This window comes from Zalophus californianus, chromosome 8 (assembly GCF_009762305.2).
Source record: "Zalophus californianus isolate mZalCal1 chromosome 8, mZalCal1.pri.v2, whole genome shotgun sequence".
Taxonomy (NCBI): Eukaryota; Metazoa; Chordata; class Mammalia; order Carnivora; family Otariidae; genus Zalophus; species Zalophus californianus.
The window spans coordinates 114,651,262-114,668,907 of NC_045602.1; the positions used below are offsets into that span (position 1 = coordinate 114,651,262).

At 47.3% G+C, this 17,646-nt stretch overlaps 1 protein-coding gene across 1 annotated transcript; it reads left to right on the forward strand.

Moving 5' to 3' along the window:
• The first annotated feature begins 9,045 nt into the window (after window positions 1–9,045).
• LOC113938155 (latherin-like) lies at window positions 9,046–17,322 on the forward strand. Its single transcript, XM_027623344.1, has 7 exons — window positions 9,046–9,145; window positions 10,313–10,460; window positions 12,214–12,318; window positions 13,403–13,552; window positions 15,163–15,244; window positions 16,094–16,157; window positions 17,309–17,322. The coding sequence occupies exons 1-7, from the start codon at window positions 9,046–9,048 to the stop codon at window positions 17,320–17,322; spliced, it is 663 nt and encodes a 220-aa protein (XP_027479145.1).
• Window positions 17,323–17,646: the final 324 nt, after the last annotated feature.

The following is a 17,646-nucleotide window of genomic DNA, read 5'->3' on the forward strand; positions in this document are numbered from 1 at the left end:
AGAGCCAGGATTTGAACCCATGACTATGAGAACCTTTGCTCAGAGAGCTGACATGCGGTCACCCAGGCACCTTGGCTGCCTCCCCAGGCCCCGGCAGGCGCTACTTTCTTCTGCCCAAGACATATGAGAGCCTCTCAAGGCTGTTGTTCCTGCCTACATGCAGGCCCCAGTCTCCCCTTTGCCTGCAGGGAGAAGGCTGCCGCCCTTTCCACAAGGGCTTTCCCTCTGAAGAAGGCTGCCTCACGGTCAAGTCACCTCAGAGGTCCCTTGAGCTCTTGGGGTGGCCTGGAGGGGCCGCAGACCAGCTCTCCCGAGCAATCCTGTGAAGACCTCAGTTCAGGGTGTGCCGAGCGGCTGCTGGGCACAGGGCGAGGGCTAGGGGCTTAGGCACCTCCGAGCTCCACACGGCCCCTGCCGCTTTCTAGCCCTGAAACCTTGGGCAAGTTACTTAGCCTCTGGAAATCTCAGTTTTCTTACCCGTCAAATGGAATTAGCAGAAAAAACCTCGCTCGCTGAGCTGTTGTGAGGGTGGGAAGTGTCTAACTGGGGCCTGACAGCTAGTGAGCCCAGACGAGTGTCCCCTCTACATGCTGAAATTGCTGTTATGACCGCCCTGTGTTTGTTGAGTGACTGATGAAAGCCCTTATGTGGTCTAGAGAATCATGGTCCTGGGAGATCTTGGGTTTTTACCCTGTCTTTATGGCCAGACTGCCAACGGTCCCCCCAGGGATCATTCTTCTCTCCCTCCCCAGGTTTTAGCTGGGCACATGGCCCCCAGCCAGGGACTACATTTCCCAGTTTCCCTTGCAGTAGCCATGTGACTAAGATCTGGCCGATGTAATATCAGCAGAAGTATTGCAGCAAATTCCACTTTGTGCTTTGAAAGAAAGGGGCACCTCACTGGCTCAGTCCACAGAGCCTGAAACCCTTGATCTCAGGGTCATGAGGTAAAGCCCCATGATGGGCATCACGCTTCCTTAAAAACAGACAAAGAGGGCATTCCCTCCCCTTCCTCCTGACCTTCTCTTCTTTTCTTCCATTAGAAATGGGAGTAAGTAGAGTAACTCCCTGAGATCTAGAAGTGAAGCCCTCATTGAAGAGAACAGAGCTGCTCCAACAGCCCCTGACCACCCATCTCTGGGCCCTGTGGCAGTAAAGCAATGAGCGAGCTTATTTAAACCACTGTGTTTTGGGGTCCCCTCGTCAAGGCTACTTTGTCTCTATTCTACCTAACTCATTCCGCTAGTAACATGCTGTGTGACATTAGGTTGCTAACTTCTCTCTGAGCCCTGTTTCTCTATTTGCACAGTGATCACTAAAGGCCCTTCCTGCTCCAACAGGACAAGAGTTAGTGCTCCCTCCAGACTGGGAGGGGAAAGAAAATAAACACTTATTGAGCCTCTTTTCCATACCAGGCACTGTATTAGCCTGGTGGTTCTCAACCTAAGGTGACTTTGCCCCCCACAGGACATTGGCAATGTCTGAAGATATTTTAATTGTCACAGACTGGGTGAGAGATGCTACTGGCATCTCATGGGTAGAGGCCAGGGGTGCCGCTAACCATCCTACAGTACACAGGACAGCCTCTCACAACAAAGAAGCATCCAGGCCAAAATGTCAAGAGTGTTGAGAAACCCTGTATTAAAACTTTACATACATTATCTCATTGAATTCTGTGTTTTTCTGACTGATGCAGTGCATGTTTCTTGGGGGAAGATGCAGCAGCTGAGGCTCAGAGGGGTGAAGTGACTTGCCCAAAGCCACACAGCTGGTCAGAGGCAAAGCTGGATTTAATCCAAAGTCAACCTCCTCTAGAGCTGGTGCTTCCCTTCCAGCCAGGGAAGAAAGGTGAGTTTTCCTTCCTCACTATTTTGTGACAAACCCACCTCCCACAAAAAATACGCAAAGGAGGTCTCAAAATTCAGGGCTTCTTTGGGCAGTAACCAACTTGAGTCCGTGCCAAGCCTTTGTCCATGCTGTTAGGTCTACTAGGGACACGGCTTTCTCCTCCGGCTGGCTAACTCCTGCTCAGCCTTAAAACTTTGCTCAGGAGTCAACCCCCAGCTAAGTGAGGGCTGCTCCTCCTTGTTTCCCAAAAAAGACACTGTGCTTCCCAACATGTAGTTCTAACCAGGCTACCTTGCCATTCCTGTCCAATATGGAGAGAGCATTTAGAAAGTGTCAACTCTGGCTAGTCTGGTTCTCACCTTTTTTATTCATCAGTCTGCGCCTTAAGCCTGCAAGCTCCTTGAGGGCAGGTACCTCCCTCTCCTGAGCAGATCCAGTGCCCAGAGAAGGACCAGATACAGTACAAGCACTAATAAATGTTGAATGAATGAATGAACGAATGAATGAACAAACCTCTTCTTTCTGTACACAATCAGACACCATCTCTGGGGCACCTGAATGGGTAAGTATACAGGAAAATTCTAGCAAGCCAGGATTGGGGGTATAGACTTGTCATTATTTTCTGTCAACCAAGGCCAGATCCCTGGCCCTTGAGGACATAAGCGATATGGACCAAATGTGGGGCTCCTAGGTGAGTGAAGCCAGAACATGGGGTGGGGGAGGTGGGGGGCAAGGCCACTCGGCCCCACTGGTGACTAATGTTGCCAATGGAGGGAAAAGGTTACAGGGTGGACAAGTGAGGCAGCATTCTCCTGCTGGCAGCCTGGCACCCTGGGACCGACTCTGGCTCCTGGCTCCTGGCCTACCTGGCCCAGACCTCAAGGAGGGGTGAGGGCTTCCTGGAGATGGTGACACCCCATGAAAGAGGCTTCAGGGAGGAGGAGAGAGAACAGCTGTCATCAGGGGATATATGGGAAGAAAGAAGGTAAAACCTGACTGGATCCTGAATCATCCAGAAACTAGAGTGCAAAACTGTAGTGCAGGCTACAATTTTGAAGGCTTAATCCAGTTAAATAAATGAGGAATCTTTCCAATGTTTGCATGATTTCTTGAGGATAACATCTCAGGATCAGAATTATTTACTTTATGCGTTGGAACATCTTATGACCCCAGGAACACATCACAGAATTTACCAATCCGGATCTTTCTATTTACACTGTGATGAGAGATTATATACATTTCACCATATATTTGTCAGCAGATGGACACTTTTATTTTAAATATTTGCTCTTTGAATGGGAATAGAATAAACTTCATCACACTGGAAAAGCCAAAGTTCCCAAATTAGGACAGTCAGTTGTTAGATCAACTCAACAGATTATTTTCTGAACTTTTTTTTTTAATTTGGGGAAATACTGTATTTCACAGCTGAGTGAAAATACAGATCTTAGGACTGTGCTTAGCTGGTATCACAATGATGCAAAAAACCGAAACTGGGTGGGGGAACGGAGCAGGGATGTGACAATTTGACAAATTTCATTTGTTGGGGTGACTCGTTTCTGTGTTAATGTTCGTGCCATAAATAAAATGGATTTTCAGTCAGAAGTTTGTTGAGCACCCAACTAAGCCAGGCCCTGTGCTAGGCAGTTCAGGGGTGACCAAAGAGGGACCCCTCTCCCAGCCCCTAACCACCACCCCCACCACCCCCACCGCCCTCAATGCAGCAGCATCGAGGGGGCTCCTGCAAATCTCCATGCCCATGGGGGGCTCTGGGGGGGAAGAGTACAGGACTCAGGCACACAGCCTCCCCTGGGGAGCTGGGTGCCGTGAGGGGCCCTCAGGGAAGGTCTCCCAGAGCAGGTGCCGACTGAGCTGAAATTAAAAGGCTAACAGGGGGAGAAGGGGGCGAGGGCATTGCAAGCAAGCAGAAGTGACCACATGAGCAAAGGCTGGAGGTGAGAATTAACCTGGCATCACCTGGAAACCCACAGGACCTGGATGCTGCTGGAGCATAAATGTGTGAAGGTCAAGGGGAGGGCAGCATCTGGAATGCCAAGCTGGAGGCAGTTTAGATGTGATCCTCTCAGCCAAGAGTTAATTTCTTTGTTCTTAGCACACCTTCAAAATCCGAACACCTCAAAGAGCTTTTGTCTACATGCATTCCACTCATCGATATTTGCCATAAAAGAAACTAATACTGAGAAATTTTTTAAATATACATTTATTGATTTCTTTTAAAATAAAACAAACGGATTGCATTTTAACAAAACGTCAAATTTTTATGAAAAATAACTCTATGTTCCAAAAACATCATAACTGGGAATGACTGTCTTACATTTTTTTAAATCTCCATAATGACTGGCTTAATAGAAAACAGCTGGATCCTCACATCTGCTCTGCCTTCAGTCTGTTGTAGTATCACATGCCATGGAGTATCGAGAAAATTCTGCTCTACACTTGTGAGATAAATGAGAGACAAGAGGCAAATAACGTCTTCATATTAATTTAGAATTTGTTTGGAACTTGCAGACCGCCTGGAAGTTTCTTGGGGACCCCCAGACAACACTTTGAGAACTGCTGGGCTAGGTACTAGGAAGCCATGGAAGGTTTCTAGAAGGGGAGAGACAGCCTCAACAGTTTCCAGAAGTATCCTCTGGCAGGTGATATGTCTGGTGGACTGAAAGGAGGCAAAGGCCATGGCTGGTCAAGGTCCCACCCAGGGGCAGGAGCTGTTGGGGTGGAGAGCTGGGCTGGGACCAGGGAGAGAGCGTGGCTTCCAGGGAAGGGGTCCCCACGAGAGGAGAGCTGGAGCAGTCCCTCCTGCAGCTTACTCATGCTGAGCCTTTGCTATCCTGGGCCCCCAGACTAGGCTCTGGGGCCAGCGCTGATGGCTCAGGAGCCTGCATTCCATCCTCCTCAGCTTGGGAGTGTTGTAAGAAGAGGCAAGACCTCACCTTTGGTTCCAGAAGAAGGAACAAATTGATTCTCCTTCGCTTGTACCCAAGATCAGCGGGCAAAGTCACATTTGTCCCTATTGTTCTGCAAACGCTTGCCCATCCAACTGACCAATGGGAGCAGGTGTGCTGACAATGGTACCTGTGGACGTGCATTTCACAACCCTGATCGAAGCTTCCAGAGTGTCTCACCCCACAATTCAGAGATCACACTCCTTGGCATTTACCCAAAGGAACCGAAAATATACGTCCACCCAAAAACCTGCACGTGGAGGTTTGAGCAGCTTTATTCATAATTGCCAAAACTTGGAAGAACCAAGATGTCCTTCAGTAGGATAAACTGTGGCCCACCCAGACAGTGGAATATGATGCAGCATTAAAAAGAAATGAGCTATCAACTCATGAAAAGACATGGAGGAACCCTAAATCCATATTACTAGGTTAAAGAAGCCTAGTATACGAAAAGGCTACATACTGGATGATTTCAACTATATGATTTTCTGGAAAGGGCAAAACTATAGAGACAATAAGAAAAACAAATCAGTATTATCAGGAGTTCAGAAAGAGGGAGGGATGATTTGGTAGAGCACAGAAAATTTTGAGGGCCATGAAACTGTTCTGCATACTGTAATAGTAGATACATGTCATTGCACATTTGTCCAAGCCCATAGGATATACAACACCAAGCACAAACCCTAATATAAACTGTGGACTGTGGGTGATAATGATGTGTCAGTGTGGGCTCATCATTATAACAAATGCCCCACTCTGGCGGGGGTGCTGGTAATGGAGGAGGCTGTGTGTGCATAATGGGCAGGAAGTATATGAGAACTTTTCACTTTCTGCTCAAATTTGCTGTGAACCTAAAACTACTCAGAAAAATAGTCTATTAAAAAGCAAACTAGGGCACCTGGGTGGCACGGTCGCTTAAGCGACCAACCCTTGGTTTCGGCTCAGGTCATGATTTCAGGGTCATGAAATGGGGCCCCACATCGGGCTCCGCACTCAATGGGGAGTCTGCTTGAGATTCTCTCTCCATCTCCCTCTGCCCCTCCCCTCTGTCTAAAATAAATAAATAAAATCTTTAAAAAAAAAAAAAAAACCTTCAGGGTTGAGGCTCCAAGCCTGGCATTATGTTTCCCCTAGACTCTGACCCCTACCTGCCCTTTCTGCCTCCTCTCCTGGGCTTTCTTGCTTACATTCTACAAAGAGGGGGCATGCAGTGATGTCTTGGTGGGTGGTCATGCCGAAACATCTGCTGGGAACCCCTGCTCTCAAATGACCCACATTAGAATGGCCTTCTGGCTCTAACATGTGTCCATAGGTAGAAAACATACTGCATGAAGCTGAATTGTGATTAAGACCTTGGCTCCAGAGTCTACCTCCTGGGTGTGGGTCTTGGCTCTTCCAGGGGCTGGAAGCACATTACTCAGCTTCTCAGAGTACAGCATCTTTGCCCATAATGTGAGTGTTGGAGCTTCAACCCCTCTTAGGGTTTGAAGAGGATGAAATGAGATGAGGTGTGCAAAGTATGTAGTACGAGGCCTAGGGAGACAGACAAACTTAGACACAGCCCCTAAAAGCTGACAAATTAAAGGAAGAAGCTAATATCCTCAGACCTGGGGTTGAATAGGGGGACAAATGTGCAGCTTTGGAATCAGACTAATTTCTACCAGGGAAATCTGTAACACCTTCTTGGTAAGGGTGAGATTAGAACAAGGCTTCAAAGAATGGGTCCTTCCTTCCTTCCTTCATTCTTTTTTTTTAAGACTTTTTTTTATTATTCATTTGAGACACAGAGATACAGAGAGAGAGAGAGAGCATGAGCAGGGGGAGAGGCAGAGGGAGAGGGAGAAGCAGGCTCCCTGCTGAGCCAGGACCCCAATGCGGAACTCCATCCCAGGACCCTGGGATCATGACCTGAGCTGAAGGCAGACGCTTAACCATCTGAGCCACCCAGGCGCCCCACATTCATTCATTCTTTTAACACAGATTTATGGAGTGCTTGCTACTTTCCATAGGAACAGCGTGAACAAAGGTCCTGTGGCAGGAGGGGTGGGGCATACCAGGGAAACAGTGAGTAGGCAGCATTTAGGGATGGTTGGTGGGAGATCAGCATGACAAGGTCCCCATGGCTTAGACTCTGTGGAACTGTCTGTTCTTTGCCAGAATGGTTAAGTGACTTAATGTGGCAGACAAGAAAGTATACTGTTCAGTCGTCCCTTCGGGAAGACCTGCTGTGAAGAGGTTAGCTGGCTGAGTATTCTCCACATCTGTGTGTATATCCAGCTGCACAGAATGAAGAATAGAGAGCAATGAACAGAAGTGCTAGCAGATATTATCTCTAAGTAGAGATATTGCTTTCTTTATGCATTTCTATATTTAAAAATGTTCCCTTGTAAACACAGCTCCTGTAAATAATCTGAAATATATGTTTTAATACATTTTTTAAATTAAAGCTTGAGCGGGGTCCCAGCTTAGGGAGCAGATGATGGAGCATATCTGTCCTTCAGGCCTTGAGGAACAAGTCTTCCCAGTGCAACAGAGAACTGTGACTCCCACCCTACAAGGAGGCCTCAGCTCTGCTCTAAAAGGAGGAATTTGGGATGTGGTGTCAAAGTTACAAGCTTGGGCTCAAATCCTGACTCTACTCTAGACTGGTCCTATGATCTTGGGCAACTTTTTCTTCCCTTGAGTCTTGGTTTCCTCATCTATAAAGTGGGACTAATAATAGTCTTTACATCATAAGGATGTTACAAGGATTCCACAAGCATTTGTGAAAACTGCCTGTCAATGCCAGCTACTGTTATTACAGATGGAAAAGCTGAGGCCCAGAACGGCCTGGAGAGCTGTCCAGCATCAAACAGCAAGGAATAGGTAGAGCCAGGCTAGACCCCAAGGTTCTCTCAACTGAGGCCAGGGTACATGCACCCTTGCCTCCACTCAGAGCAGACTGGTGGCTTCATCCCTCACTGATGGGACTGGGTCCACCTCACTCATGGGACTCTTCCACTATCAACCTGGCTCCCTCCCTTCTTTCAGGGCCATGAACAAGAATCATGAACACAGGGGTGCCTGGGTGGCTCAGTCGTTAAGCGTCTGCCTTCGGCTCAGGTCATGATCCCAGCGTCCTGGGATCGAGCCCCACATCGGGCTCCCTGCTCGGCGGGAAGCCTGCTTCTCCCTCTCCCACTCCCCCTGCTTCTGTTCCCTCTCTCGCTGTGTCTCTCTCTGTCAAATAAATAAAGAAAATCTAAAAAAAAAAAAAGTCATGAACACAGTTTCCAGACTCTCTCAATGCTCCCTACCTTCTCTGCCCCTCTGCATTTGGTGAGATTCATGATGTACAGTTTGAAATATGTTATTGACACATAAGTTGAGTCCCTAACCCCTTAATTCCCCAGGCCTTCTATGCAGGAATGTTTGCTTTGGAGGTATTGGTCAGACATGGTGAGATTGAGGGCTTCTCATCAGTTTCCCAGCTGTCCATCACCCAGTGCCATTCTCCCCAGCAAGGGGGTCACTCACCATTTATAAAGTCTGCCCCACTGTACAGCCCATCCAGAATCAACTGACAGAGACCCAAGGCACCACAGTGGTCCTGAAACTGACTCTACTTACCTGGGATCCCCACAAGTACTGCCCCAAGATGCTGAAAGTCTCAGGTCTCCTTCTCATCCTCTATGGGCTGTTTGCCCTGCTGTCTGCTCAATATTTGAATAATTGACTCACCTGTGGGTCTGTTATATTGTATATTTTAATTTCCTGGATTTCAGTTCATTTGTCCTGTGTGTGTGTGTGTGTGTGTGAGAGTGTGTGTGCGCATGTGCCCTGTCATTTTTCATTGGATGCTAGACATTATGATAAAAATTATAGAGGATCTGAATGGTGCCATCTTTTTCCAAAGAGGAAGGAAGATAGCCAAAAGACAGAATATAAGTGGATTGCTTTGATTCTGCTGAGGCTTAGATTTATGTTTTATGAGGGTGAAACCTATATATAAGTTGTGTGGCCTTGGGCAGGTGACTTCATCTCTTGGAATCTTCATTTCTTGCTCTATACTGTGAGAAGAAGCATGTCTCCTCTCTGAAACTCACCGGCCCCATCTGTAGAATAAGCCACATGAGTTCTGTAGCCACCATAGACCGAAGCTCTGGGGAGACCCTCTCAAAGAATTCTCTCTCAGAGAATGACCCTGCAGCTGACCCTCTCTGCCTGCTCCCCCACAGGTGCCTGACCCAAGATGCTAAAGGTCTCCGGCCTCTTCATTCTCCTCTGTGGGCTGCTGGCCTCAACCTCTGCTCAAGAGGCCCTGTCCAGAGTTTCTTCTCAGATCACCAATGGTGAGAGTGTCCTGCCTTGGGTCACACCTGGCCTTGTCAGAACCTTAGGCCTCTCCTAAAAGTCTAGACCATGAGCCAATGTGGGTTAAGTTCTAATTAGCATTGTGCCTGGGAGGCAGTTAACATGATTAATTATTAGCCATTCTGATCATCACTACATTACTATATTTAATACTGTTCTCCCAAGATTCCCCTCTTTCCTGTCTCCTTGCCCTGGTCTATCTATTCAAAGGCCCAGCCCCACCTGGACTGGCCCCTGCTCACCTCTCCTACCACCCCCCATTCAGTGGCTCCCCTCCTGCCACAGTAGCCTCTCCCACACATGGAGCACACCCCAGGACCTTAACACTTGCTGTTCCCTCTGCCTGGAACACTTTTCCACTAACTATCAACGTGGCTCCCTCCCTTCTTTCAAGTCTCTGCTAAAATGTCACATTTGCTGAAGACATTCCTTGACATCCTTGCATGAATTACTGCCCTCACCCAATATTCTCAATTCCTCAATCTGCCTTTTATTTTTCCCTCATGACAAAAATAGCTTCAGCAGAATGCTTGGTATGGCTCTGGTGGTTAAAATACTGAAATGTTTTTCTAAACTCCTTGGGAAGTAGCCCCTGCCCAAAGACTCCCCAGGTGGTGCCCTCATCACCCCAACCATCCCGCCTTCAGCCCCAGGACTCCAGCCTCCTCACCAACCAAAATCTAATGAGTCAACCCCTGGCACAGCCCAGGAGCCACAGGACCTGGCTACAGAGCTATGGTTGATGTCCTTTCTGATTGGTTGGTGCCTGTGCCCAGCTGGTTGTTGAATATTTTGAAACCAGCCCCTTCACAGCACTTATCTATATTTAACTCACACATGTCCCTTTACTCACTACTTTATCATCTCTCTTCCCTCATCCCCACCAGAACGCCAGCTCCATGAGGGCAGAGAGTGCTGCCTGTTCTCACAGGTGCAGCCTGGCATGGCCCTGGCACACAGTAGGCCTCTACAAATATTTGCTGAATGACTGCACCTGGAACTTGGCCCAGCACCAAGCAGGCCAGGAAAACTAGGAGTAAGATCCATATGTGGGACATGCTTAGAGGTCAAGGCTGCAACTGAGAATCTTTGGCATCTAAATGTCTAATGGTGGTGGTTGGGGGGGCGGATAGGTTGTTTTTCAGCTTTGACACAAGGACTCCTTGGTACGAACATTCTTTCTGCCCTGCAGACAACTGACTTCCAGGGGTCGCTGAAGAATGTCTTCACCCTTGCAAGAGGCAACCAGGACATCCTGGGTGGCCTGCTCACCAACAGAGATGCCAATTTAATGTGAGTGGTCTCTGATCAGAACCCCCCATATCTAGACTGTCCTGGTTTGTTGGTTTGTGAGCACCCTCCTGGCATTTTCTGACTCTACGGAGGCCCTTTCCTCAACTAACAGCCCTTCCCCCTCTGATGGACTAAGACCCACTGGTGGAGAGAAATTCCCACTGGGGGTAGAGGCAGAAGCTAGGGAGATGCTGAAGACTTGGGTTCAGTCTCTCTGTCTGGGAAGAGAATGGCTGCTCACTTCCAGTCTCTTCCCCTCTCTGGGACTCAACTCCTACCCCTGTTACATGGGGAACTATAGCATCCGACCCCATGGGACTGTTGTAAATATTAAGTGAAATAACACAGGTCATGTGCTTACACAGCTCCCTGTCCCCAGTAAGCCCCCAGTCAGCAGTACCAGTTATAATAACCTCTGCAGTAAAGATGTGGCAATCACAAAAATCGATGCCATCTGGCCAGCAGAGCCTAGAATACCCAGGGCCCGGGGCGCCTGGGGGGCTCAGTCGGTTAAGTGTCTGACTGGCTCGGGTCATGATCTCAGGTCCTGGGATCAAGCCCCATGTCAGGCTCCCCACTCAGCAGGGAGTCTGCTTGTCCCTCTCCCTCTACCCCTCCCCCTGCTCATGCTCTCTCTTCCTCTCCCTCTCAAACAAATAAAATCTTAAAAAAAGAAGACAATGATGACCCAGGGCCCTCTTCTCAGTACGTTCAAAACTGCTGCTGACCCCCACCCGTCCCCGCCTACTCCTCCCCCAGCCCAGCCCACCTTAACTAATGAAACTCCACCCATCCAGTCGCTCGGACCTAAAATCCTGACATCATCCAATGCCCCTCTCTTCACTCACACCCCCATGCAGCCTGTCCACACACCCTGTCAGCCAGGCACCTGACCATTTTCTGCACCTCCTCTGGTCTGAACCACCACCATCTCCCTCTGACTTATGGTCCCAGGTCCCCTTGCTTCCACAGCAAGCCCCCTCCTCCCCCATTCTGTTCCACCTGTAACCAGAAGCATCCTTCTAAGTCGGCGAGACAATGTAACTCCCTTGCTCAAATCCTCCAATGTCTTCTAGTTGTTCTCAGAACCAAACCCAAAGGTCTTACCAATGGCCCACAGGCCCCCTGCCACCCAGCTCTGACTGTACCCCCTCCACACACACTGAGCCCATTGCTGTTCCAGCCTCAGGGCCTGTGCACTTTCTCTGTCTTCCGCCTGGCCCTTTCTTCCCCTGGCTATCCTAATACCTGTACCCTAACTTCATCCATGACCCTGCCCCAGTGTCACCTGCTATGAGAAGCCTTCCCTGGTGCTCTAAAATACCACTCCTCCCAGTGTCATCCTCTTCACCTGATCCTGCCAGGCTTTTTCTTCACTGCACCCATCACCTGACACATTATGTATTCACTTACTGCGTTTATTGTTTTACATATATATGCTCTGCCCAAGCATTAGCTGTCTATAGCTTTCCGTCTTCTACTCATTATTTATTCACTCATTTATTCCAGCCTGCTTGGTGTTGGCCAAAGGGCTAGACGTGACCATTCTGTAATGCATTAAGGCAAGAGGTTCTTTTTGCTCAGGACTATATTCCCTGAGCATACCAGCTACGTGATAAATTACATGATTAATGAGTCAGTAACCATCTTTGCATACAGTCAGCTTCTGCTCTGCAGGGGACCTGCCTTTGCCCAAAGCAGGGCCCACCCACGGCTAGAGCCACCTTCCCTGTTATGTTGTTTTTTCACCCAGGGTACAGATCAAAGACCTTCGACTCCTTCAGGTCTGCCTTGAGAACTCCCCTAACTTCAAGGGGGTTGAGTTATGGATACCATTGGCATTTTCCATACAAATAAAGTAAGTAACAGCTGCAAGTCACTGGTAATCCGCTGATGTGTGGGTGTGGGAAGCAGCCATAACTAAAGGGTGTCCAGTGGAAGTCTCATTGTGTGGTTGGGGCAAAAACACCCTCCCTCTCTGGGCCTGGGCCTACTCTCTCCGGTAGGATTAGAGCATGGGAATACTTGAATGCTTCCAAGCTGGGGCCTTTCTAGGGAAAGCAGAGCAGGTTGAGCCGGTTTCCTTTCTCTGCTTTATCCAGAGAGCCCCACCCTCATTTATTTGGACTTCCTGAGCCCACCTAGCTCGGATTGAATACAACTTAAGACAAGGACACAGAATCTGCTCTAGACCCCAATGCCCCTTGGCACCATTGCCTAGAGATTGTGCACAGATGTGTTTTGTTCGGTCTGCACGGTGCATCTTCAGGGAGAACAGGCATTCTTCAGTTCATCGCAGCTGTCACCCCTCTCTGTGAAAACCAGTCCCTGGTCTCCCTTACTCATTTCCAGCTCAAGCCTGGCCCTGGAGGCCATGGAGTTTGTGACCTCTAGAAAAGTACTTTCCAAAGTCACAGTTTCTCAGTTTTGATAGGATCCTATACTTAGAATCAACCACTTCCTTTCTAACTGTCCCTTGAGCCAGAGATAGGGGGTATCAGTTATACACCCTGAACACAGACCTACCTGGCTTCGCCACTGGCTGGATGCACGACTTGGAGAAAGCCATCCCCGTTCTCCCGAATCACCTCTTTTGAAAAATGAGGAAATGATCTTCACAGGGTGATTTTTTTTTAAAGATTTTATTTATTTATTTGAGAGAAAGAGAATGAGAGATAGAGAGCACGAGAGGGAAGAGGGTCAGAGGGAGAAGCAGACTCCCCGCCGAGCAGGGAGCCCGATGCGGGACTCGATCCCAGGACTCCAGGATCACGACCCGGGCCGAAAGCAGTCGCTTAACCAACTGAGCCACCCAGGCTCCCCTTCACAGGGTGATTTTGAGGGTCCTCCACAAACATGGGGGAACTCTCATTCTGGAAACAAATGGCAGGAATTAAGCTCTGAGACTTTCTCCCACCAGCCTTCATTCTTCCCTCCCACAGGTTTCCGGCTCTTAATCCCTGCATATTCCATGTACGGACAGATATGATAGTCCAGCTTTATTTGGAGAAGGGTGAAGACAGCAAATACCAACTTGCCTTTGGGCATTGCAGGATTGCACCTGACACTGTATGGATCCAATCCGAAAATTTGTAAGTTCTCCATGATTCTCTCTCTGCATCCAACTGGTTGTGCTGTAGCCCCAAGGAGGCTTCACCTGAAAGACCTCACTAGCAAAACAATCCCTTCTCCAATGAGCCTTTTGTGTATATGGGGATGTGTGTCTTACAAAAAGAACTTCATGTCAGTTAAAATTTTTGCTTATTATGAAAACAATATTTTCACTGGCATGAAAAGAGATTCACTGAATAGTACCAAGGACAAACAAAGCAGGCTCACTCAATTATTGGCTGACATTTAGGTTATTTCTGAATTTTTTGCTGTTGTAAATAATCCTGAACCTTTCAGTGCAGGAAATTATAGATTCCTAAGATTACTTAAAGAGTATAAACAGTTTTATGACTTTTAAATTTGAAGGTATGTAATAGTTTTAAGGCATTCCAAATCCCCTACCAAATACCTCGCCAATAGAACTGAAGTGAGGTGTTTCTGGCTGACATTGGTCAAGTTTCACCCCATAGCCAATCTGGACCAATTATTCTCATTTTTACAACTTTTCTCTTCAGTAGGGATTTTCAGCAGAAAATCCCATGGATGCCATTCTCTTGACTACCAGTAAAGCAAGGATTTTACCATCTGTTTATTGGTCTGTGATACTTCCTCTTCAGAGTAACTGTTTTCAGAGGTTTGCCCTTTTACTAAGTGTTATCTTCTAAACTTATAATCTCTTTTTTTAATCTTCTTTATAAGATTTTTTAAAATTTAGGCTCATGTCCATGATTAACTGAATCCAATAGTCATCACCAATCTATTGTACACTGGGTCTTTTTCATTCATGATTTCTTTATTTTGATTCATCTCCCAGCTGCTCACTTGATCGAGAAAGATCTGAGTGTGGAATCCTTTCTGAGTTCTTACACGTTTGGTAATGCCCTCCTGTCCTGTTTTCCAGGTAAGGACACCCTTGACTCACAGCCATTTCCCCCAAGGGAAATTCTGTCAGTGTGGCTCTGTATCTTTTTTTGTCTTTTGAGATGTTGAAGGAAACTAGTCTTTCCTTTGAGGGAAATCTGCATCCTCAGGCTGGAAGTGGTAGATTAGCTGATTTATATATAAAGCAAACACTTGGCCTGAGAATGAGATTTACCCTTACCTGTAAGGATTATGGACTGAGTCAGGAATCTGAAGACACATTTACACTGCTATTTCCCCGCTTCTTTCTCTTCTCCCCCAACTGGAGAATATTACACTACTCCTTCCATGAAGGCATGACCATTGGGCTAAGGAGAAAAGTTCTGTTGGAGCATTAGATAATGAGAGGAACAGGAAAGTGCCGGAAAGAGAGTGATCAGGACCTAAAAGCGTGGTAGAAGCTGAAGAGGGAATTCCAGGAGAGAGGAACAAAATAGGCAAGGAGAGGGGGTTCATGGGAAACAATGATGAGGGCAGGATGATTTCAACTGAAAGATTAATTTTAAGGAGCCCTAAGACGTAGGTTGGAGCAGAAGGGCAAGGCTGGGTCATGGAAAGCTGTGGAAACAAGGAGACTTCAAATAATGTGGGGTCAACTGAGCACATAAGTGATGTAAAGAAAGGAGAATTTGGGAAAATTTAATCTGTTCTACTTTCATTCTTCATTTAGCATCACCCCAATGAAACAAATTATTGTGGAAAACGTAGAAAGAGTCCTGGGAGACCTGATAATCAATAATTTGGGAGCAAAAGTAAGTTTATAAACCCAAACTACTTCAGTTTTTTAGTCTAAGACCCAGAGCTTGGTGGACTATATCTTCTTAATAAACTGGAAGGAAACCGGGGCACGTGGGTGGCTTAGTCAGTTAAGTGGCTGCCTTTGGCTCAGGCCATGAGCTTGGGGTCCTGGGATTGAGCCCCACATCGGGCTCTCTGCTTGGTGGGGAGCCTGCTTCTCCCTCTCCCTCTGCCCCTTCCCATAGTTCTTCTTCTCTCTCTCTCCCAAATAAATAAATAAATAAAATCTTTAAAATATATCTATATAAACCGGAAGTAAATCTTTCAGACGGAGAGTTAGGGAGAGAAGAATGGCATTTACCAAGTTCCCATTTTGCAACCAGCATTGGTAAAGTGCTTTACAGATATTATTTAATTCTTCAAGTCAAAATCAGCACCTGTGTCGCTGGAGATAAGTTGATAAGCCTCTCCAAGACTCAGTTTCCTTATCTCTAAAATAAGTATAAGTAATCATAAAATGAACAGCTAATATTCATTAAGCACACAGGCACTGTGCTAAGGAACTTACATGAATTTTCTTATCCTCCAAAACAATCTCATATTCTAAATAACAGTATTATCTCCATTTTCCAGATTTAAGAAAAAGTTCCAGAGATGGCCAATGACTTACCTAAGTCACAGAGCTGCCAAATAGCTCAGCTGACATGTGACCTCTGGGCAGTCTGTCCCCCCAACCCCCCTACTTGGTTGTTCCCTAGGATACATTGTCTTAGAAGGAGAACTTGCCTTGACTGCCCTGTGAATATTCAGCCTCCATTGGTGAAGCCCTCCTCCTGACTCTTGCATACTTTCTTGTCTTTCAGACGTGTCCCTTCATTAATTTGCATCTTTATAATCTGAATCCGCAAGTGACTAACGAACTGATTAGTAAGTGCTGTTGGTGAGAAGACAGAGGACACCCCGGGACAAAGCTCAGACTCCTCCCTCACCCTTTACATCTCCTCTCCCCTGACACTTCTCCCAGACAAAACATCCTGGCCTCCATGAGGCAGAATGGTCCCTGCTAATAATGATCCTCATAAACTCAGGGACCGCTTGCTGAGGGAGTCCTGGGCACCACGCCCAGGGTTAAGCACTCTGCCGCATTGGCCATTGAACCTCCACCACTAGCCAAATACAGGCTGGTTTCAATTCCATTCTGGTCCCAAAGCTGAGACAAGCTGAGATATAAATGGGAGCTTCTCTGGGGAAGAAAAGCTGCCTGATTTTTCATTTACCCTTCTAGATTGGATGGTGTTGCATAACGAGCAGAAAATTGGCCTGGTTTCAGCCCAAAGACTGCTCCCTTCCAGTAGTCTCTACCTCCAGGCACCCGAGGTTTCCAGGTCCAGAAGCCGAAGCAGGCAGCTGGGAATCTGAATCTGAAAACCAATGGGAATCTGAAAACCAACAGAATTTTCTGGGCGTAAAGGACTCTTCCTTCATTCACTGAAGATTCATTAGTCCTATTAAGTGCTAGCTGCTGGGGTTTCTAAAGTTCCTTTAAATATCTCTCCCAGCAAGCACTTTTCTGTCTTCTGCTCACATACCTCCACTGACAGGGAGCTCACTATTTATGAAGGAGGAAGCTTGAGGCAATTAATCTGAATGAGTCTTAAAGCTCCCAAAGTGCAGGTCCCAGATTCTCCCAAAGTAAATGTGAGTGGGGCAGCTTGACCAATACCCTCACTCCGCTGATATTGGGCCACCATTCTGGAGACATGGCCATGGAGACCACCAGCTGCTGTAATGTCAACTTCCGCCACGGTCTTGTTTCAATGTATAGTTCTTAAGTTACTAGCTTGGGAGGGAGCAGTTCTTCCCAGTTTATGGATGAGGAAAACAAGGCCCAGAACCGTCAGTGAAGTGATCAGAGATGCCAGCCACTAAGCAGAGCCTCCAGCTCCAGCCTCATGTCTTCAAGTGTTTGGCTCATTCCTTGACCCTGCTCTGCCCCCATGTGGAGCAGGAGAAAACTCCTTCAGCCTCTCTGATCCTCCTTTACTCCCACTGTCTAAGGTATCTGTTTTGCCTTCTAGGTCTGCTGCTGTAGCAGGGCAGGTACCAAGCCACCATCCAAATATCCCCAAAGTAAAGAAGCCATGGTTGTGCCAATCTGGTGAGAGATCAGAGCATATTTCCATTCCTTAGTGATGGCACTTGGACTTTAGGGTCATTATAAATGGGTCGTTCATTCATTCTTAAAATGTCAGTGAAGCTTCTACTATGCACTAACTACTAGGGATATGGCCCTGAACAACACAAGACTCTGTTCTCCTGGAGTTTCTATCCTAGTTGGGTGTACTGACAATGAACTAGGAAATAAATGCATAGTCAACTAAATTTCAGAGGATGGTGGGTACTGTAAAGGAAACCA

What these genes read in the sequence shown, in the direction of transcription:
- LOC113938155 (XM_027623344.1), top strand. Translation starts at nt 9,046, where the DNA reads ATGCTAAAGGTCTCCGGCCTCTTCATTCTCCTCTGTGGGCTGCTGGCC. An exon ending in AACAGAGATGCCAATTTAAT is followed by an intron (nt 10,461 to 12,213) that starts GTGAGTGGTCTC and finishes TTTTTCACCCAG; the next exon opens with GGTACAGATCAAAGACCTTC. An exon ending in TCAATAATTTGGGAGCAAAA is followed by an intron (nt 15,245 to 16,093) that starts GTAAGTTTATAA and finishes CTTGTCTTTCAG; the next exon opens with ACGTGTCCCTTCATTAATTT.